We start from the raw sequence: 23,729 nt of genomic DNA, 5'->3' as shown, positions 1-23,729 counted from the left end.
GGTAAACTCCAAAGATAACCTTTTATCAGAAATCAAATGAAAAACAAAAGATTCAAATTAGTAGCTTTTTCCATACGATGCACCCTTTGTAAAAAATGTAACACTTCTATAAAAATTCATACATTGATAGTCTTCACCTTGGAAAAATTTAGGTAATTTTTCTTCACTAGATCAGGGTTAAACTTTTGTAATGGGCCAGAGAGTAAATAGTTTCATCGCTGCAGGTCATATACTGTCTGTTGCAACTACTCAATTCTACCATCGTAAGGCAAAAGCAGCAATACACATCCCACAAACCAAAAGGTGTGTCTGTTTCCGTAACACTTTGCTTATAAAAATACAGAGCAGGCCAGATTTAGCCCAAAGGTCAGACTTTGCCAACCTCTGCACCACATAACTGCAAGTCTCATTTCTTCTACAAAAGGGATACAACAAAACCTGACTGACTTTGCTGTCATTCCACACCACTCCTAAAAGAATTAACCTTAACTTCTTTCCCACCCTCTCGCTTATATTTATATATATATATATATATATATATATGTATGTATGTTTTTTTTCCTCTGTGGCATTCAAAGCTGAGCCACTCAGGAGGCACTTAGAAACTAAAGAGCTTACAAAATTAAAGTTATGTGTCATCTTCTAAACTTCTGGTATTTAAAAGTAAGATAAGCCAGGAGTGATGGCTCACACCTGTAATCCCAGCACTTTGGGAGGCGAGGCAGGCAGATCACTTGAGGGTGGGAGTTCGAGGCCAGCCTTGCCAACACAGTGAAACCCTATCTCTACTAAAAATACAAAAATAGGCTGGGCGTGGTGGCACATGCCTGTTAGTCCCAGCTACTCAGGAGGCTGAGGCACATGAATCACTTGAACCAGGGAGGTGGAGGTTGCAGTGAGCCGAGATCATGTCACTGTACTCAGCCTGGATGACAGAGTGAGGTTCTAATAAATAAATAAATAAACAAACAAACAAATAAATGACAAGACTAAAATTAGAATGTATGGCAGTAAGATGCCACTAGCTGGCCAACTGAAGTGCCATATAAGCCATTAGTTCTCTCTGCTGTAAAAGGTGAGACTTGAGAGCAGATTCTATTTAAAGTCTGTTTTCATGCTGCAGTACATCCTACTGCATAACTCTTCTTACTGTATTAAAAACTGCTGGTACTGCAGGTGCTGCATCTGGTATAAGGCTGTGAGTTCTTGCTGCCTGGTCAGTCGTTCCTGGTCCAGTTCTCCCTAGGAATAAAGTGGTGAGGAAGTAAATACCATTAAATAAACTGCAAAGAACCTAAAAGCCACTTAGTACAGGTATCTGAAATCAAAATAAATCTAAGATCTTTACCTCCCACTCTACCCTTTTACCCAAACACTTGAGTAAAAACTCAGACATCTTTAAAAACTAAACAGCGCCTTCTAGTGGAAACAGTGGTGTAAATATTATAAAAGATTCCCTGAAGTGACAAAGGGTCCTTATTTCAGCTGCCATTCTCCATTCCTGCCCTTAAAGCTGAATGTTCAACTGTACTCCAGAGTTATTACTGTAACTGAAAGACTGTATAATTAGATAATGCAGAAATTAGATAAACTTGATGTAATACAGAAAAATGTAAAAGTATCTAAAGGTCAAAGGAAATGCTATATAATTTTATAATGGTATATAAGGAATGCAGGGAGCCAGTATCTATCTTAAAGATGTTAAGAATATAAAAAGAGGTCAAGCGCAGTGGCTCACACCTGTAATCCCAGCACTTTGGGAGGCCAAGGCGGGTGGATCACGAGGTCAGGGGTTTGAGACCAGTCTGGCCAACATGATGAAACCCTGTCTTCACTAAAAATACAAAAATTAGCTGGGTGTGGTGGCACACACCTATAGTCTTAGCTACTCAGGAGGCTGAGGCAGGAGAATCACTTGAACCTGGGAGGTGGAGGTTGCAGTGAGCCTAGACTGTGCCACTGCACTCTAGCCTGGGTGATAGAGCAAGACTCCATCTCAAAAACCAAAAAAAAAAAAAATATATATATATACACACACACACACACACACACACACTTTGATAACTATAACTCCCCCAAAATGAAGTGTTTCTGTTGCTATTAATACATCATGAGTTAGAAAAAATAAGTTGCAGTAAAATAAAATCAATTTTTTTAGCTTATATGTGAAATAATATGACTGGAATTTAAATTATGAAAAGTTACAATTAGGAGAAAGAAATATGAAGTATAAGATAACAGAAGAAAAAGTGTAAGTATGACAGACTAGGTAAATCATAAGTTTATATCTTTATTATATATTGATTATAGTTTGAAATAAGACATTTGATACACAATTTCTTGGGGTAGGGATTATCTGAAATTCAGAGACATTTTTCTTGCTTGTTCAATACTGGAGGATAGCTAGTACCTTAGGTTCATCTAAAATGTCTACATGAAAAACTAAGTTTCAAGGTATACATTCATCATGAAGGGGGGCTCTCTTTAATCAACAATATTCAGGGCAAAGACAATAACAGACAGGAAGCAGGGCTTTGCACAGTTTCCCTCCTACACAGGTATGACTGAGGCTCAGCTCCTCTAACTGGAAACTGGGAAGTGGACTACTGCAAGCACACCAATATCCAAGAGATGAGCTTTCAGCTTCTGCGATGTGCAAGATCAAAGCCCATCTTAATTTCAGAGAAGGGAAATAAAGCTTAAACTTGATATATAAGTTAAATTTATATGCTGCAATACACAGTATAATTTTTCTTGTGACTTAAAACAACTAGGATGGTGTGAGAAAAAATTCCTCTCACCTAGGAATCTTCCATTCTAGACCACTGCTCTCCATAAACTATAGGTCTCAACACATTAGTGGATTTTAAAATCAAATACTGGGTTAAGATCAACATTTAAAAGAAAAAAAAATGGAAAAAAAGCCACTTTCCTCACCTACACACTCCCTTGACTACAGAGTATAGGTCTTACTCATCTTCATCTCCTAAGAACCTACTAGGAGGCCTGGCACAGGCCCTCAATATAAAATTGATGAATAAGTCAATGGTGACTTTACTGTAGAAACGCAGTGTCCATACTAAAGGTTTATGGGCTGGGTACAGTGGCTCATTCCTGAAATCCAGCACTTTGGAAGGCCGAGGTGCGAGGACCACCTGAGCCCAGGAGTTTGAGACTGGCCTGGGCAACATGGCGAGACTCCATCTCTTTAAAAAACAGGAAAAAAAAAAGGTTTATGGTAACTTTTAACTATAGCCCGTCACCAGACAGTCTAACCTGGAGAAGAAAAAATGAGGTACAGGTGACAGACCTCCAAAAGGAACACTACTGAGAGAGTCCAAGAGCAGCCGCAAGAGGAAGAAGGATGTCCCTGCCAATAGTACCCCAGTGTCAGAGCCCTAGGGAGATCACCAGCATTAAGGTTCCTTTTATTATTATTTTTTTGAGACAGGGTCTCACTCTGTTGCCCAAGCTGCAGTGCAATGGCGCAATCACGACTCACTGCAGCCTCGACTTCTAGGCTCAAGTGATCATCCCACCTCTGTCACTGATTGCCACATCTGGCTAGTTTTTTATGATTATTATTTTGTTAACTATCTGTAGAGACAGGTCTCACTTCATTGTCCAGGGTGGTTTTAAACTCCTGGGCTCAAGCAATCCTCCAACTCTGGCCTCCCAAATCCCTCCCACACTGGGATTACAGAAGTGAGGCAATGTGCCCAGCCATGGTTCCATTTTTTAATTAAAATACCAGTAACTAAATTTTTTTAAGTCCTCAAAATATTTTTGAAGCACTGGTAACATTTATTTTAAGGCAAACCTCAAATTTAGGAACATTATGAGTGAGAAGGCAAGAGGCAAATCAAGTGGAAGAGAGGGGAATGTTTATTCTAACTAGAGGCAGCAAAGAAAGTCAAAGAGGTCAACTGTGTTGAAGCCTAGCAGATAAAGGTAAAAGCTCTGAAATGAGCTTAGAAAGGTAAGGTGCCAGGCATTGCAGGACCTGGTAGGTAGGCCAGGACAAGGTGTCGGTCTTCATTTTACATTTGCTGGAATGTTACTGAAGGATTCCATTTCTCTGTTGGGGAGGAGGTGGGGTGTGAAGAGGACAGGCACAGGTTACTTGAGTTTTGAAAAGATCATTATAGCTAAGTATTCAGTCTTCCATTCAGACTTTCCCTTACTATTTCCATTCATTTCAAAGAACTACAATTCCTTCATTAGATGATATATCTGGGTTGTGTTTTCAAAGAGAATCAAGTGTTTCTGTGACTAATATGTATTTCAGGTAAGGTGGAAGGTACTTACCATATGGGGAGGGGGAGCTGGACCTGGGGAAAAGGGAACCCTTCCCCACATTTTCATGATATCGCCAAGAGGTTGGAAGCTTTCATCACATGCTCTCTTCACCAATAAAGACATAGTAAAATAGCCCGCCTGAAACCATTCTGCCATCTCCTGATTATTGAAGGGACCTATAATAGCACCAATTAAACAGAAGGACAATAAGAAATCTTTCAGATTCAGAGAAAAAAAATATTTCCTGCATCTGATCCTCATTGAGGTGGCATCTGTCAAAAGGTTTTATACCATCTAATTTAATTCACCTCTAAAGGTAGCTAACAGACTTCTAATAAAATAATTTAGAAATAAAGTCTGTGTTTATACACCCCAAATTATCAGCAGTACTTCAATTATAAGGAGCATAACTGTCTCTATCTCAATCTCCACAACAATTCATGTGTCAGTAAAGTATGATACAATTGAAGAGTTAAGTATTTACTAGACTTTGTATCATTTAGGCATAAAGAATATAAACATGCAAGGCTGAAAACGTTCTCCAATTTTCATTTTCTGCCATAGATTAGTGAAAGTGGGGCAAAATGTAAATAATAATTAAGACAAATTATAATTCACTCTCTGACCTTGGTAGTGGGGAAAAAACGAGTATTCTCTGAATGTTTTATAATATGACATAATCAAGTATTTCATATACAAAAAAGATATAATCAAGTATTTCATATACATAAAATTAACATACAAATTCACTCTGATCAAAAAACCATTAATTCATTCAACAAATATTTACTTAACATTGATGATATACGATGTAGACAGTAGGGATATGGCAATAAATAAAGCAAACCCCTGGAACTTCCACTTCAGAAGATTAAGTAGATGTGCTTTTCCCTATTCCTCCTTTAAGTACAACTAGAAACCCTGGACACTGTATTAATATATAAAACAAGTAACACTGAAAGGTGGAGAGAAGAAGGTAGGCTGACTAGGGGTCTCAGTGATGACATGATCATGAATTCCCTGGTTTTTCTTTTGATAGCATATATCACAGATTTGGAGATGAAGAAGTCAGCAACCAAAATACATGACCTAATTATATGCTATCTACAAGAAAGTCACACAAAATATAACAAAGTAGGCAGATTGAGGAGATAAAAAGATATATCATGCAAATATTAACTTAAAGTAAGCTATCTTCATGTTTGATACCGTTGACTTCAGAGCAAAGAAAATTATCGGAGACAGAGAGATGTAATAAAGAAGGGTCAATACACATAGAAGATGCAGGAATTGTAATATGTATGTACCAAACAACAAATCTCCAAAATATACGGAGCAGGATCTGACAGAACTGAAAAAAAGAAACAGACAAATCCACAATTTGAAGACGTAACCACCACGTGATAGACCAACTAGCAGAAAATCTGCAAGATTACAGAATTCAACAACACAATCAACCAACAGAAGTGAAATGACTTTACAGAACATTCCAAATATAGAAAAATACATATTCTTTTCAACTAACCACAGAACATACAGCAATAATAGAACATATTTGGGGCAATAAAACAAACATAAAAAGATTTTAAAAAATTGAAATCATATTCAGTGCATACTGCTCGAGTGATGGGTGTACCAAAATCTCACAGATCACCACTAAATAACTTACTCATGTAACCAAGTATCAACCTGTTCCCCAAAAAACCTATGGAAATAATTTTAAAAAAAAATCACATATAGTATGTTCTTTGACCACCAAGAATCAAGCTAGCAATACAAGAAAAATAACAGGAAATCTTCCAAACACTTAGAAACCCAAAAGTATACTTCAAAATAATCCAAGGGTAAAAGAGGAAGTCTCAAGGGAAATTAAAATACACAGAACTGAATGGAAATAAAAATACAGGCTGGGCCCAGCAGCTCATGTCTCTAATCCCAGCACTTTAGGAGGCCAAGGTGGGAAGATCACCCGAGGTCAGGAGTTCGAGACCAGCCTGGCCAACATGGTGAAACCATGTCTCTACTAAAAAACACAAAAATTAGCTGGGCATGGTGGTGCATGCCTGTAGTCCCAGCTACTTGGGAGGCTGAGGCAGGAGAATCGCTTGAATCTGGGAAGCAGAGGTTGCAGTGAGCCAAGATCGCACCACCACACTCCAGCCTGGGTGACAGAGTGAGACTCAGTCTCAAAAAAACAAAGAAAGAAAATGAAAATAATGAAAATACACATATCTAATTTTGTGGGATACAACTAAAGAAGTGCTGAGAGAGAAATGTATAGTATTAAATGTTTCCATTAGAAAAGAGAAAAAGTTCCAAATCAATAATCTAAGCTCCCACTTCATAAATCTAAAAAGAACAAAATAAAGCCGGGCATGGTGGCTCATGCCTGCAATCTCAGCACTCTGGGAGGCCAAGGCAGGCAGATCACTTGAGATAAGCCTGGCCAACATGGTGAAAGCCCATTTCTACTAAAAATACAAAAATTAACTGGGTGTGGCGGCACGTGCCTGTAATCCCAGCTACTTGGGAGGCCAAGGCACAAGAATCACTTGAACCCAGGAGGCAGAGGTTACAGTGAGCCAAGATCACGCCACTGTACACTAGCCTGGGTGACAGAGTAAGACTGTCTCCAAAAAGAAAAGAAATAAAATAAAATGGAATAAAATAAAATAAACCCTAAGCAATCAGAAGGAAAGAAATGAGTAGAAATAAAACTGAAAATAAGAACAACTCTCTATTTCAGTGCAAGAGAGAAAATGCAGTGAAATAAAGAACCGATTTTTAGAAAATTTCAGTATAACTGAGAAACCTCTAGCAAGACTGACAAGAAAAAAAGAGAAATACACACATTTCCAATATCAGAAATGAGGTATCACTACAGAAACTGCAGACATCAAAAGGATAATAAGGAAATACTACAAACAACTCTACACATATACATTTGATATCTTAGACAAAATGGACCAATTCATTTAAAAACACAAACTACCACAACTCGCTCACATAAAATAGATCATTTAAATAACTTTAAAACTACTAGGGAAATAGAAAATACAATTTTTTAATTTCCAAAAAAGAAGGCTCCAGGTGGGTTCAATGGAGAACTCCATCAAACATTTAAAGAATTAACGCCAATTCTAAAAAAACCTCTTTCAGAAAATAAAAGGGGAAGACATACTTTCCCATTCATTTTATGAAGCTAATATTACCCTGATACTAAAACTACACAAAAAACAAAACTATAAAACAACATCCCTCAGCCGGGCATGGTGGCTCAAGCCTGTAATCCCAGCACTTTGGGAGGCTGAGACGGGCGGATCACAAGGTCAGGAGATCGAGACCATCCTGGCTAACACGGTGAAACCCCGTCTCTACTAAAAAATACAAAAAACTAGCCGGGCGAGGTGGCGGGCGCCTGTGGTCCCAGCTACTCCGGAGGCTGAGGCAGGAGAATGGCGTAAACCCGGGAGGCGGAGCTTGCAGTGAGCTGAGATCCGGCCACTGCACTCCAGCCTGGGCGACAGAGCCAGACTCAGTCTCAAAAAAAAAAAATAAATAAATAAATAAATAAAACAACATCCCTCATGAATACAGATACAAAAATCTTTACCAAAATATTGGAAAATATAATTCACCAGTATCTACAAAAGACTATGTATCATGACCAAGTGGTATTTATTTCAAGGATGCAAAGCTAGTTCAATATTCGAACAGCAATCAATATAACCCACCACATGAAACGGTTAAAGAAAAATCACACGATCAATCAACAGAGGCAGGAAAAGCATCTGACAAAATCCAATACCCACTCACAATAAAAACTCTCAGAAAACAGGAATGAATGGGTACTTCCTCAACTTGATAAAGAACATCTATAAAAACCTTACAGCTAACATTACATTTAATTATTAAAGACTGAATGTATTCCCTTTAAAAGAACACAGGAAAACAAGGGAAGGATGTCTACTCTCACCACTCTCACTCAATATAGTGATCAAACACACAATAAGGCAACAAAAACAAATAAAAGGCATACAGATTTAAAATGAAGATATAAAGCTGTCCCTATTTATGGTAAATATGACTGTCTATGTAAAATCTCAAGGAAACTACCCAAAGAACAGAAAGCAAAAAGAACTCCTTGAGCTAATAAATGAGCTCAAACATTTACTATCACTGGGGAAAAAAAAAAAAAAAAAAACTGAGATGCTCAGATGTAAATCTACACATATAGAATGTATGCTGAAAACTACACAACACTGATGAAAGAAATCAAAGATCTAATGACACAGACAGACACACCAAGTTCATGAACTAAAAGACTAACATGGTAAAGACATCAATTCTTCTCAAACTGATACAGAGGTTCAACATAATTCCTATCAGAATCTCAACAAGATTTTTAGTAAATACAGACAAGATTATCCTAAAAATTTTTATGGAAAGGCAAAGGAACTACAAAGTTAAAAAAAATTTTTAAAAACAAGATTAAACTGGGAAGAATCAGTCTACCCAATTTCAAGACATATTATACAGCTACAGTAATCAAGATTGTATAGTACTGGTGAAGGAAGAGACAGTGATCTATAGGACAAAATTAAGAAGTAGAAATAGAAACAGAACCACAAAGAAATAGACCCACACAAATATGCTTAACTAAATTTTAACAAAGGTGAAAGAAAACAATTTAAGAGAGAAAAGACATTCTTGGTCCTGAAGCAAATGGACACTCACTGAGAAAAAAACAGCAAAAAAAAAACTAGCTTACACGAAAATTAATTTAAAATGGACCGCGAACTTAAATGTAAAATATAAAAACTGTAAAATTTTTCCATGAAAAAAAAAACTGTTGGAATCTAAAGCTTAGGCAAAGTGTTCTTGTTAAACTTAATACAAAAAAGAACCACCTATAAAAGAAAAACATATATCTATTGTATTCATCAAAATTTACAACTTTTTGCTCTGTGAAAGACCCTATTAAGAGAATGAAATGAGAAGATAAAGACTGACAAAAAATATGTGCAAACCACATATCCATCAAAGGACTAGTATCTAGAATCAGTAATCAAAAATCTCCGAACAGGCTGGGCACAGTGGCTCATGCCAGTAATCCCAGCACTTTGGGAGGCCGAGGCAGACGGATTACCTGAGGTCAGGAGTTCGAGACCAGCCTGGCCAACATGGCAAAATCCCGTCTCTACTAAAAATATAAAAATTAGCCAGGCATGGTGGCAAACGCCTGTAATCCCAGCTACTCAGGAGGCTGAGGCAGGAAAACTGCTTGAGCCTGGGAGACGGCGGTTGCTGTGAGCTGAGATCGTGCCACTGCACTCCAGCCTGGCTGACTAGACTCTGTCTTAGAAAAAAAAAAAAATCTCTGGACAAAGGAAAGACCTGCCCTGATGACTTCTCTGGTGAAAACGTACCAAATATTTAAGGAAAAACTAATCATAATCCTTCTCAAACTTTTTCCAAAAACTGAAAAGGAAGGAAGACTGCCTATACTTCCTAACTAATTCTATGAAGCCAAAATTACCCTGGTATCAAAGTCAGACAAAGGTTCTAAAGAAAAATATAGACAAATATCCTTTATGAACATTGATGCAAAAATTCTTAACAAAATACTAGCAAAGCAAATTCAGTAATATATTAAAAAGATTATACACTATAATCCAAGTGGGATTTATTTATTCCTAGAATGCAAGGATGGTTCAAGGCATCAATATATGAAAATTGATCAATGTAATTTACCATATTAACAAAATAAGGGGGAAAAAACCACATGGTCATCTTAATTGACACAGAAGTAGTATCACCTTTTCATAAGGGTCAACAAACTAAGAATAGAGAGATCTACCTCAATACAATAAAAGTCATATATAAAAATCCCACAGTGGACATCATATTCAATAGTGAAAGACTGAAAGTTTTTCCTCTAACATCAGGAGCTAGGGAAGGATGCCCACCTTCACCACCTCTCTATTCAAGATAGTACCAAACGTTCAAGTCAGAGCAACTGGGCAAGAAGAAGAAGAAAAAAAAGCATCCAAATTAGGAAGAAGTCTGTTCACAGATAATATATAGTCTTTTATGCAGAAAATTCTAGATTCTATTTTTCCAAAAACAGGTTAGAAGTAAGAAACAAATTCAGCAAAGTGGCAGGACACAAAGTCAAGACACAAAAATCAGTTGCATTTCTATACACTAACAATGAACAATCTGAAAAGAAAATTAGGAAAATATTTCCCTTACAATAACATCAAAAAGAATAACATACTTAGGGATTAACTAAGGATGTAAAAATCTTGTACAAAGAAAACTACAAAACACTGCTAAAAGAAATTAAAGACCTAAATAAATGGAAACACATCCATGTTCACAGACTGGAAGACTTAACATTGTTACAATGTTACAAAGCAATCTCCAGATTAAAGGTAATCCCTATTAAAATCCCAATGATGCTTGTTGCAGAAACAGAAAATCCATCCTAAAATACATACGAAATCTCAAAAGAGGGCAAATGGCCAAAACAATGTTTCTTTCTTGAAAAAGAGCAAGAGATCTATCATGCAACAATGACTATAGTTAATAACAATGTATTGTACTCTTAAAAAACACTGCCAAGTAGATTTTTAAGTGCTCTCACTACAAAAAAATGATTAGTACGCTTATGTTAATCAAACTGATTTAGCCATCCATAATATGTATGCATATTTAAAAACATCATGTCGTATACAGCAAATATATAATATATATGTCTTTTTTTTTTTTTTTTAAAGACAGGGTCTCTGATACTCAAGCCGAGTGCTGTACTCACTGCAGCCTCAACTTCCTAGGCTCTAGCAATTCTCCTGCCTCAGCCTCCCAAGTAGCTGGGTATACAGGTGCATACCACCACACCTGGCTAATTTTTTATTTGTAGAGACAGGGTCTCACTTATGTTGCCCAGGCTGGTCTCAAACTCTTGGACTCAAGTGATCCTCCCGCCTCAGACTCCCAAAGTGCAGAGATTACAGACATGAGCCACCACGCCCAGTCTCTTATGTGACAATTTAAAAATGTAATTAATAAAATTTTTTGGCCAGGCGCAGTGGCTCACACCTATAATCCCCCTTTGGGAGGCCAAGATGGCAGAAGAAAGACAGGGAGTACCACTTACAGCCAGGAGTTCAAAACCAGCCTGGTCAACATAGCAAGAATTTGTCTCTTTTTTTCTTTTTAAGATGAGGTGGGATCTCTTGGCTAGGCGCAATGGTTCATGCCTGTAATCCCAGCTACTTGGGTGGCTGAGGCAAAAGAATTGCTTGAACCCAGAAGGCAGAGGTTGCAGTGAGCCAAGACCGCCCCACTGCACTCCAGCCTGGGTGACAGAGCAAGGCTCTGTCTCCAACAACAACAAAAAATAAAATACAATAAGAAAGTGAGAGACAGGGTCTCACTATGTTGCCCGGACTGATCTCAATCTCCCAGACTCAAGCAGTCCTCTGGTCTCTGGTCTCTGGTCTCAGCCTCCCAAAGCAATGGGATTAGAGGCATGAGCCAGTACATGTCAGCTGAGAACTCGTCTCTAAAAAAGAAAAATAATTAGCTGAATGTGGTGGTGTGTGCTTGTTCTAAAGAGGCTGGGGTGGGATCACTTAAGTCCAGGAGTTTAAGGCTATGGTGAGCCATTATCATACTACTGCACTCCAGCCTGGGCAACAGAGAAAGACCCTGTCTAAAAAGAAAAGAAAAGAAAAAGCTGGAGGACTCACATTTTCTGATTTCAAAATTTACTACAAAGAGTAATCAAAACAGTGTAATGCCAACATAAAGACAGACATATAGACCAATAAAATAGAACAGAGAGCCCCAAAATGAACCAGAGTACATGGTCAAATATTTTGAAAAGGATGCTAAGACTATTCCATGGAAAAAGGACAGTCTTTTTAACAAATGGTACTTGGAAAATTGGATATCTACATGCAAAAGAATGAAATTGGATTCTTACCTAACACCATATTCAAAAACTCAAAATGGATCAAAGATCTAAGTGCATGACCTAAATCGGTAAAACTCTCAGAAGAAAACACAGGGGCAAATGCTTTATACAACATTGGATACAATAATGATTTCTAGGATATGACACCAAAAGCATAGGCAACAAAGTAAAAATAGACAAATTGGACTTCTTGAAAATTAAAAAAAAAAGTGCATAAGACATTATCAGCAGAATAAAAAGGCAACCCAAAGAATGGGAGAAAATATTTACAAATCATGTATCTGATAAGGGATTAGCATCCAGAATATATAGAGAACTGAAACTCAGCAACAAAAAAATTAACAACCCAATTAAAAAAAAAAAAAAAAAAGGCAAAGGACTTGAATAGACATTTCACCAAAGAAGGTATACAAACGGCTAATAAGCACATGAAAAGATGCTGAACATTCCTTATCATTAGGAAAATGCAAATGAAAACTACAATGAGATACCACCTCACACCCATTAGGATGGCTACTATTAAAAAAGTGTTGGTGAGAATTTGGTGAAATTAAAACCCTTGTGGACTGTTTTTGAGAATGTAAAATGGTACAGTCACTGTGGAAAATAGTATGGTAGCTCCTCAAAAAATTAAAAATATAACTACCACATGATCAAGCAATTCTGCTTCTTGGTATATACCCAAAAGGATTGAAAACAGGGTCTCAAAAGAGATAGTTGTACCTTCATGTTCAAATCAGTATTATTATTATTATTATTATTATTATTTTAAAGACAGGGTCTTGCTCTGTCACCTAGGCTGGAGTGCAGTGGCACTATCACAGCTCACTGTGGCCTCCAACTCCTGGGCTCAAGTGATCCTCCTGCCACAGTCTCCTGTGTAGCTGGGACTACAGGCACACACCATCCCACACCCAGTTAATTTTTAATTTTTTTTTATAGAGACAAGGTCTCTCCACGTTTCCCACGCTGGTCTCAAACTCCTGGGCTCAAGCAATCCTCCCACCTCAGGCTCCCAAAGGGTCAGAATTACAGGCGTGAACCACACCGCACCTGGCCCATAGCAACATTATTCACAATAACTGCAACATGAAAACAACCCAAGTGTCCATCAATAGATGAAATGGATAAGCAAAATGTGTAATACACCTACAGGGGAATACTATTCAGTCTTAAAAAGGAAGAACATTTTGACACACGCTACAACATGAATGAACCTTGAAGACATTATGCTAAGTGAAATAAGCCAGTCAAAAGACAAATACTGTACAATTCCACTTACATAAGGTGCTTAGAATAGTAAAATTCATAGAAACAGATAGTATAATGGTAATTGCCAGGGACTGGAGGAAATGAGGAATTATCGTTTAACGTATACAGTTCCAATTTGGGAAGATGAAAGAGTTATGGAGACGGATGATGGTTGCACAACATTAAAAATGTATTTAATACCACTGAACCATACATTTAAAAATGGCTAAGATGGTAAATTTTATGTGTATTTTAACACAATATTTAAAATGAATTAAAAAAAAAAACGTAAAATAAGCAAACAATCCAATTAGGACATGAACAAAAAAAGACATGAAACATGAAGAAAAACTTGAATGAACAGGACAAACAGATGGCCAGTAAGAACATGCAAAGATGATCAACATCATTAGCCATTAGGGAAATGTAAATTTAAAACCCCAATGAGATATCACCACACACCTGTCAGAATGGTTAAAACAGAAAAATAGCAACAACATCAAATGCTGATAAGGATGTGGAGAAACTGCATCACTCATAGATTGTTGGTGGGCATATGAAATGGTATAGCCACTCTGGAAAACAGTTTGGCAGTTTCTTTTAAAACTAAGCATACAACTACCATACAACTCAGCAACTGCACTCCTGGGCATTTAGCCCAGAGGAACGAACACTTATGTTCCCTCAAAAATATGTCCATAAATGTTTATAGCAGCTTTATTCATTATAGCCCTAAAACTTCAACAACCCAGATGTCCTTCAATGGGTGAATGGTTAAACAAACTTTGATAACATTCTTATCACACAATACTACTCAGTAATAAAAAGACACAAACTATTGATATATGCAATAACCTGGATTAATCTCCAGAGAATTATGCTGAGTGAACAGAACCAATCTCCAAAAGTGTGATTCCATTCCATTCTTGCAATGACAAAACACAGAGCTGGAGAACAGATGAGTCATTGCTAGAGGCTAACAAAGGAGCGGGGGTAGAAGGGAAGCTCAGGTGGCTACAAAAGAGCAACCTGAAGAATCTCTGTGGAGATGGAAAAGTTCTGAATCTTTTTTTTTTTTTTGGAGACGCAATCTCACTCTGTCACCCACGTTAAAGTGCAGTGGCACAATCTCGGCTCATGGCAACCTCTGCCTCCTGGGTTCAAGTGATTCTCATGCCTCAGCCACCCAAGCAGCTGGGACTACAGGCGCATGACACGACATCCAGCTAATTTTTGTATTTTTAGTAGAGATGGGGTTTCACCATGTTGGCCAGTATGGTCTTGAATTCCTGGCCTCAAGTGGGCCACCCACCTTGGCCTTCCAAATGCCGGGATTACAGGCATGAGCCACCACAATCAGCCATGTTCTGAATCTTGACTGTACAAATGTCAATGTCCCACTTATGTTACTGTACTACAGTTCTGCAAGAGGTTACCACCAGGGGAAGCTGTGTAAAGGGTATATGTAATCTCTCTGTATTATTCCTTATAATTACATATATAGCTATGATTATCCCAAAATAAATTTGATTAAAACACACACAGACACACACACAAAGCCCTGCTCTCATATATCTTACCAGACTGTAAACAATGAACAAATATGTAAAATGCCAGGTAGTAATAAACGCTGTGAAGAATAGGCAGGGTAAGGGGATTGAGAGTGGAATGGGGAGTTAATTCACTGGAGAGAGCTCACAGGGTAGGCACACAGTAAAATGCTATCATTAAAATTACATTAATATGAAGTGACCAACCAATTTCAGGGTAACAGGACAGATTTCAAAAGCAGAAATGAAGAATCAACAAATATCCTTTATAGATAGATAGCACTCTGTGCCCATTCTAATTGAACTTATACACCACACAAATCTTCTAAGGGATTCATGTGTAACACAGTACTATCTTTTATCTGACATTTTTAGTAGTTCTCTACCATTTTTATCAACTCCACTTGAAAACAAAACAGTTAAGGTCCTCCAACACTACTGCTGCCATCATCTTTTCACAGTCAGGGAAATGGAAACACAGAGAAGGTGAGGAGGTTACCTGCCTCCTTAACCAACTGAGATGCCAGAGCTGACAGTCTTAAACATTTTGCTTAAGTTTTAAAAAGTCTGAAACATTTGCTTAAATATTATCCCTGTCATATTTGTCATCACATTCTGCCTTGTATTCAATTTTTTTTTTTTTTTTTTTTTTTTTTTTTTTTTTTTTTTTTTTTTTTGAGACAGCATCTCACTCTGTCGCCCAGGCTGGAGTGCAGTGGCGTGATCTTGGGTCACTGCAGGCTCTGCCTCCTGGGTTCAAGCGGTTCTCCTGCCACCCTCCTGAGAAGCTGGGATTACAGGCACCCACCACCACATCCGGCTAATTTTGTATTTTTAGTAGAGATGGAGTTTCACTATGTTGGCCGGTCTGGTCTCAAACTCCTGACCTCAGGTGATCCACCCACCTCGGCTTCCCAAAGTGCTGGGATTACAGGCGTGAGCCACCACACCAGGCTGTATTCAAATTATTTTCACATAGGTTGACTATCTCTAATACAAAAATCTGAAGTCCAAAATGCTCTAAAATCTGAAACTTTTTGAGCATCACACAAAGGAAACATTCAATGGAGCATTATGGAATTTGGATTTCTCAGATTAGGCATGCTCAACTGGTATGTACAATGCAATTATTCCAAAATCGGGAAGGAATCTAAAAACACCTGAAATCAGAAACACTTCTAGTCTACGTGTGTGTGCGCGCGTGTGCTTGTTGACTTCTTTTTCTACTATAATTCAAATTAAACAAATCCCTTCTTAGAGATTCTGGAAGTAATGGCACACACTTCAGTACTTAAAGGAGAAAGGAACAACTTGCCTTGAATTTCTCCCTGAGGATCTTTGTAATACCACTTCTGCATTGCTTCATGCATCAATGGAATTGACACTCCTTTAGCTCTGTGCTCCTGCAGTTTTGATGCCAATCTTTCATCATCTAGTGCACTGTCTTGGAGATAAGCCACCATTTTCTCAGCTTGCTAATAACAGAAAAACAGAAATCAAGGAAACAAATGATCCTAAATTAGTACTTGTACACATAGTAACAATGACTTCCCTTTTTTTTTTTGGACTACTTGATCTATGAAAGTCACTATGCAAAGGACATGGCAGGTAACTTCTCCCAACAATGCCATGAAACAGGTACTATCCTCATTTTACAGAGGGGGAAACTAAGGCTCAGAGATGCCAAATCTTGCTCAAGGTCTCAAAATTACTAATCAAATCAACTAAGATTAAAACAAAAACTGCTCTGGATCAAAGCCCAGGGTTCAAATCAACACTAGTAAGAGTACTTTGCTTGTTTTTAATAGAGACGAGGTCTCATCATGCTACCCAGACTGTTCTTGAATTCCTGGGATCAAGCGATCCACCTACCTCAGTCTCCCCAAGCAGCTGGGTCTACAGACACGCACCACCTTGCCTGGCTAAGAGTACTTTTTAAACTAATAAGCTATTGGTCAACTCTAAACGGTATAAACTAAACCTGTAAAAAGAATGTTAATAGAACAAAAGGCTCAATTAATAAATTAAAAATAAAATCTCTTACAAGTTTTACTAAGACACTATCTCACTTTTTCCTTTCTTCAACATTTCCTGCCATTAACCATCCCAACCCAAAGGGAAGAGAAATTCTTTCACAGAAAAGCAAGCTATCACTTACTTTACATATAACAATGGTATACACAATCTTGGGGAAATTTAGAGACATGAATAAGATGTTAATACTCTGACAGTTTAACTATTTTCCCCGTTATACTTGAAGCAAAAATTACAGAAGATACAGTGACCATCCACAGCTGCTTGTACTCACCATTTTTGGCATTCCACTAATGTCCAAAAAGAAAAAAGAAAAGTAAATAGCTAGGGGCCACCTAAGAGCAAAAAATAACCTGACATAATGACTACTACATAGCAGAAACTTATAAGCATGAAATGAATTGAAAGACAATTACTTATACAAATAAACACTAAATTTCCAATTTTTCCAGTACTTAAAATCTAGTGACAAAAGTTTTATATTTGAATATTCATGTAATGCCTGCTAATTTTTATGGCAGTTTAAGAGGAGACAAAAAGAATTAACAGGATTTCTACCTGCTCCAAATGTTTGAGACCTTCTTCATCATCGGGTTCTGTGGAAACACTGCCCATACCAGGAGCACCTACAACTGGCGTTTCAACTGGCCGGAGGGTAGGACTAGGATTGGGAACAGGAGGTGGAAGTATGAGAAGAGGAGAGGCTGTATCTGAAGCAATCTGCGACAGGGGCTGCTGGACATCAGCAACCATTTCTAGGGGGAAAAAAATAAGATGAAAATCCTTTGAAATACAGAGACTTGTATGAAGGCTACATAACTACATTATGAAGTCGCACAGCCAGCTAACTGGGTCCAACAGAAATGTGAGCCCTGTCATGAACAGTGAAGCTACTTCTATGGAAAAATGTAATATTGCTTCCTAGAATGACAAAATTACCTATACAGAATGACAAAAGGTAAGAGTTAAAAGGTACCTAAAAGGTGATTCTCCAGGGCTTACCTGTGTCACCAGAGCACCTACCCAGTTATAGGCTGACCTCTTAAAAACAATCAGTCTAATCCTTTCTTCATAACATGTCTCCAATTGTAAAGGATAGTTATCAATGCACCCTAAATCTTCTCAAAGATATGTCATCTCTCATCAAAACCTTTACTGAAAATATCAATGATTATGTTCCTTAAGTACCTGTTTCAAGTCATGATTAATATAATTCAATACATTACATCTTGTAGGATAATGAGAAGCACTTGGAGTCTACCTGTACAGCGCAGGATGTTCTTCTCAATAGGAATACAAATTACAAAAGAGGTTCTGTCTTGGTTCCTATTTCTAACCTCTCAGTGTGCAGGCTCTTAAGAAGGAAAAGGGGGATGGAATAATTAGGTATAATTACAGTTTCCCCTTTGAAATCTTGTTTGTTCAATTACAGATAGCTTCTCCAAATTCCTGCTCCTCTCACTGACTCATTCTTTGCCATACTTTTTAAAAGGATAGTCTATACATGCTGTCTCCACTTTACGCACACCTGCTGTAAGGGGACTTCTACTCTCATCTCTCCAGTAAAGCTCCTCTCTCAAAGATAAGCAGTGACACAAAGTTGCCAAATACAATGGCTTTTCCTAGTCTTCCTCATCCAATCTCTTAGTAGCATCTGACGTTATCAACTCAATTCTAAGCTAACCCATTCCTTATTTCCCTGCACTCTACTCTCCTATCTCTACTTTTACCTCTGAGGATTTTTCTCTGGTTCCTCTCCCTTTACCCTTTAAAAATGGGATTTACTCAAAGTTCTAATCTCAGTCCACTTTTCTTCTTACCCCTAATAAGTGCATGCAGAATTTTCAATTTTTATTCTCTCTCTAGCCCTAAACTCTTCCCATCTAGCTACAGTCCCTCATTCACAACTGCTCTCTGGCCATCTCCACTTAATTTCTTCTCATCAACACCTCAGAATTACTGTTCAAAACTGAATTTATTCTCTTCCCTCCCCAGTGTGCTCCTCGACTTCCACTCTATGGTGAATGGCACCCTAATCCTCTCAGGCTCTTTGGCTCTTCCCTCTTCTTTTCATGAGAATGGCACCATAATCCTCTTATAATCCTCTCTGGCTCTTGCCTCTTCTTTAACCTGATATCCAGTCAATGACTGAGTCCTGCCAACACTTATTTTAACATCTCCTCTGCCACAACTTCCCTTTACAGGTGTACTACTACCTACCCCATAGTGACTGCTCAGGAGTCTAAGTGGTCAGAGTGAAGCCGAACTGTCATCACAAGATAGTCTACACCCCGCTGTCAAATCCATGTTCTAACCATGTTTCCCAATATCCTCCTTTTCACACTTCATATTTCATCAAATAAAAACAAGAGCTGATTTCCTGCCCAAGCCTGGATCAGTCCCACTTCTTCACTTCAGCTTTCACTGCTCCCTAGTACTGGAATGCCTTCTCCCAATTCATCTAGCTATACTTACCTCCAAATTCTACTTACTATTCCAAGACGTGTTCAGAGACCACCTACTTCCTGAAGTATCCCAAGAGTCTGCCAGCAGTGAACCCTTATCTTACTTTGTGCTCTGGAATAGTGATACACGCACGCTTTATCTCCCCTACACACTATAAATCTGGAGTTTTGACCTTTAATGTACATCTCTGAAGCCGTCTCAGAATATGCATATCTAGACTTGATCCAAGAATCTCCTGAATAAGGCTTCAAGCATGTTTATTCAAAAGAATGTACCACAAGTAGTTCTGGGGCATATCCTACTACAAATCAAACTGTCTCAAAGATATACCAGTCTCACAGTGCCTGCTATGTAGAGTACAGATTCAAGTACTTGCTGAGCTACTCAAGAAGCTAAGGGCAGGAGGATCACTTGAGCCCAGGAGTTCGGATCCAGCCTGAGCAACATAGCGAGGCCTTGTCTCATTTTTGTTGTTGTTCGTTTTGTTTTTAGAGACAGGGGTCTTGCTATGTTGTCCACGCTGTTCTCAAACTCCTGGGCTCAAGTGATCTCCCCCATTTCAGCTTTCCGAGTAGCTGGGATTACAAGCACATGCCATCACACCCAGTGAATCTCATCTCTTTAAAAAAAAAAAAAATCAGCTTTGTTCTAGACATTTAAAAAATTGAAAAATTCTTGGTTTGAGTTCTCAAAGTATCAGTCTACTGGGAAAAAAGGTAATAAACATCTTTATGATACTATAATGCTATGTTAGAAATAAGGCTGATTATTTAAGAAAACAAAGGAAGAAGACACCTACCCTAGTCTGGGGGCTTTGGATGGAAGAGAGTTTCAAGAACAGAGAAAACGACGCGCTAAGGTATGAACCCTAGAAAACAGGAGATATTTCAGGACCTAGAAGGCTTTGAGGCTGGTGAGTAGAATGTGAGGGAGGTAAAGAGGCTGGCAATGAAACTGCACAAAGGGAAGCAGATGCCAGATTGTGCAGTGTCTCATATGTCATGTTAAAAGGTATGAATTTTTACGGTAAATGAATCAAGCAACCCTTCAACGTCAGGCATTACAATGACATTTTCTAATATGTACAAGAAGAAACATGGAAATGAGCATTAATATTGCCTAATAAAGTGTATGAGCAACTTAAACCAATACATTAACACTGAAAAAGAGATATATTTTAAGCTTATTGTGCCACAGATTCATATATGTTCTCTTCTTGGCCTCTTTTAGAACAATGGCACTTTGGTGTGTCATCTGGTAATTTAAGCTGGGCACATAATCAGTCAACACATGAAAGGAAGGTAACTGTCTGATATGGGAATCAAACTAATGCAAAGGATCTGACACCCAATTCACTAGTAATGACACAGTGGCTATGTCATAACACCTTAGGACAGGAGATTCCAGAGCTCCACCCTTGCAGATTCTCTGTTTTGGTAAATTCTGAGACGGACACATAAGTGAGAAGCCCTCCTTGACTGGGTTTACTGGTAAAATAATCTATTCTGATAATTCACCCACTAAAAGCAGTTCTAGGAGGCATAAGTAGAAGCCTATCTTATCAATGATCACTGGCCTCAGCAGAATCCTATTTTAGCTTGTCTATTCCCACAAATACATACCATCCGCTCTGCTGGGCACTTTGGCTGGTAGACTATTTTCCATCCGAGTCTCCTCTTCAGCTTTTTCCGTTTGCTCGGTTTTTGGTTCATCTTTCCTCTCAAACTGTGATGCTTCCTGAGACTGATGGTCTGAAGGAGTGCCTGGTCTAGCAGATGATAATGAGGTCTGGGGAGTTTCCTCACTAGCTTCTGGAACACGAAGTAATCTTAGTTGAACTTAGGAAAGTTTTGGTTTGATGGAGGAAAAAAAAGGTAAAGGGCAAGAAGAGGCCTTACCAACTCCTATTCTATCTGTTTTCTCTCCTTCTTTCTTATTTGTCTTCTCAGGTTCTTTGGCCTCTTCATTATGGCTACCCTCAGAGTCAGAGCACTCCTCCCCTTCGTCCACAGGCCGGAAGTCCATCTCCTGCTCTTCTGGAATAGGCTCTTTCTGCACTTTCTGTAGCAAGAGAATAAAATCAAAGATCAACAGCAGATTTGGCTTTGGTATAAGGTTAATGTTGGTCATGACATTTAAAACACATTTCTTACTTTTAGAGAGAGGAATGCTCCAGATGAGTCAAATGTGCCCATTTCTTCTTCAGCATCCTCTAAGCACCATTCGGGCAAGCTATCCCTGTCATCATCTATGCTCCCACTGCCAGAGCGAACCCTTCGGTAACCCCTTTCATCATCTCTATCTCGAAAATCAAACTCGAACCTTCGACGTCGTTCCATGTGTTCCCGCCAGCCTGCAGAACGAGGGCCATCTGAGATGAGAAGGAGGACACAAACCTTAGAAAAGTTTTATGACAGTATTTGAAAAAGAAAATCAGGAATAGAAAATAAAGGAGAAAACTACAAGTGACTGCAAACTCAAATGGACTGACCTAGTAAAGAGAACATTAGGCAACTAAATGTAAGTTCAGAGTTCAGAGTATATATACCATTATGAGACGACAACAGTACTTAAGTACTGAGCCATGCAACATACTCTAAAGCTTTAAAAGATAAATCTAAAATGAAGCACATTTAAAGGACACTGTATTCCAAGTAAGCACTTTTAATAAGTCCTAGGTACTTGATTAAAATACCAATTAGCCGCCAAATCCTCATCCAGACTTAATGCACTAGACATCCTTCCATACTGAAGATTATACCTTCCCTTTGCCCAATCTTAAAGCATTTTCTTTCTTCCCATGAAAATATCGTTTATGGATAAAATCAGCTCCCTGTGTCGATTTATAATATCAAACTCATCATGCCTATTTATTAATGCCAGGTTCCCACTTGTAATTCTGATTCTCCCCCCAAAATTCATGAAATTTACAGCGCTGAAAGTTGTCACAGAGATTTTATAAAGTCCACTATCCTAATTTTATAGTTTAAGGAGAAACTAAAACTTTGCCAGCAGAAGTAACTCGCATATGGCAAAGTAGAACTAAAATCCAATTCTGTACCCTCTGCTGCTTGTTCCACAATAACATGTTTACTCTCCTTTCCCTTCTTTCTCATCTCTTAATTCTCCCTATCCATATAACACTCCCAGGGACATTCCTAAATCTACATTTCCCAACAGAAAAAAAGACTGCCTAATAATAAAAGATCCTACTTAAGGTATTTTTCTAAAAAAAAAAAAAGAAACGGAAACTCTTGTTAAAATCTGACAGACCTAGACTCTGACAGAGTCTTAAAGAGTCTTAAAAAAAAAAGCAGGCTTTAACCTATTAGAATTTTCCATCCTTGACTGCATTCTCTGTGGGGGATAAGAAAAAGAAATGTGGCCAGAGCTAAATGTTCTCACTATTGAGACAAAATTTGCAAAAACCAGCAATCTAAAAATCAAATTGGAAAACAAAGGGCAAAATGTTAAAAAGCCAAATACAGGTAGCATCTGATAAGCCACTCACAAAAAAAATATCTTATTCCCACACTCCCATCCCTTCATGTAACAACAACAAAACACTATTTACTAATTCCTATGAGAACTAAGGAATTTTATACCCAGACTGCTTACATGGAAACCTTGAGCCATTATGCGAAAAAAGTCTTCATGATCAAATGAATTCCAGAGCCCTCTGTACTGCTTTCATTTCTAACAGTCTAAATGTACATCATGATAGGAATCTATCCTTCTAGGTACCTGGCTCATGCTTCCTCTTACTGAGTTTCTTAGGTTCAGCTCCCAGACTGGATGCCTTCCTGTCCTTAATGGTCCCAACTCCATACGCATCCAGCTGGAAGCCCTATTTTATATCCCATAATGTTATCTTACCAGTAGTTCATAAAATTTTACTCACAAAACTAAATACAGCAAGTAAGACATGTAAGGTACTTATTAAGGCCGACTGCTGATTTACAGACCCTGCATCTAAACTAAAGTTGGATCCTGTTTTCATAAAGATAAAAGCAGTTAAAATACTTTAAAGTTTTACTCAAATCTTAATAAAAGATTAACCATAAACTAACAAATGTTAAGAGTTAACATATGAAAACTGCTATAATCAGGCTATACTTTGAATATACTGGGTTTAAAAAGTGAAT

General features: G+C 38.1%; 1 protein-coding gene across 12 annotated transcripts in view; it reads right to left on the bottom strand.

Moving 5' to 3' along the window:
• Positions 1 to 23,729, bottom strand: part of GIGYF2 (GRB10 interacting GYF protein 2) — a 165,486-nt gene that overhangs the window by 47,104 nt on the left and 94,653 nt on the right. For 9 of the 12 annotated variants that reach the window (XM_065526255.1, XM_065526261.1, XM_065526260.1 and 6 more), the window contains 7 exons: positions 21,738 to 21,955; positions 21,483 to 21,645; positions 21,207 to 21,395; positions 17,677 to 17,873; positions 16,400 to 16,559; positions 4,309 to 4,475; positions 1,151 to 1,242 (listed from right to left, as the gene is read on the bottom strand). In XM_065526255.1, the coding sequence (XP_065382327.1) occupies positions 1,151 to 1,242; positions 4,309 to 4,475; positions 16,400 to 16,559; positions 17,677 to 17,873; positions 21,207 to 21,395; positions 21,483 to 21,645; positions 21,738 to 21,955 (1,186 nt within the window). The remainder of the gene's footprint in view (positions 1 to 1,150; positions 1,243 to 4,308; positions 4,476 to 16,399; positions 16,560 to 17,676; positions 17,874 to 21,206; positions 21,396 to 21,482; positions 21,646 to 21,737; positions 21,956 to 23,729) is intronic. The other 3 variants (XM_074010530.1, XM_074010531.1, XM_005574636.4) reach the window with 1 other exon arrangement.

Source organism: Macaca fascicularis, chromosome 12 (assembly GCF_037993035.2).
Source record: "Macaca fascicularis isolate 582-1 chromosome 12, T2T-MFA8v1.1".
NCBI lineage: Eukaryota > Metazoa > Chordata > Mammalia > Primates > Cercopithecidae > Macaca > Macaca fascicularis.
Note: the sequence above shows the minus strand (reverse complement) of the source record. Positions and strands in the feature narration are given on the sequence as shown.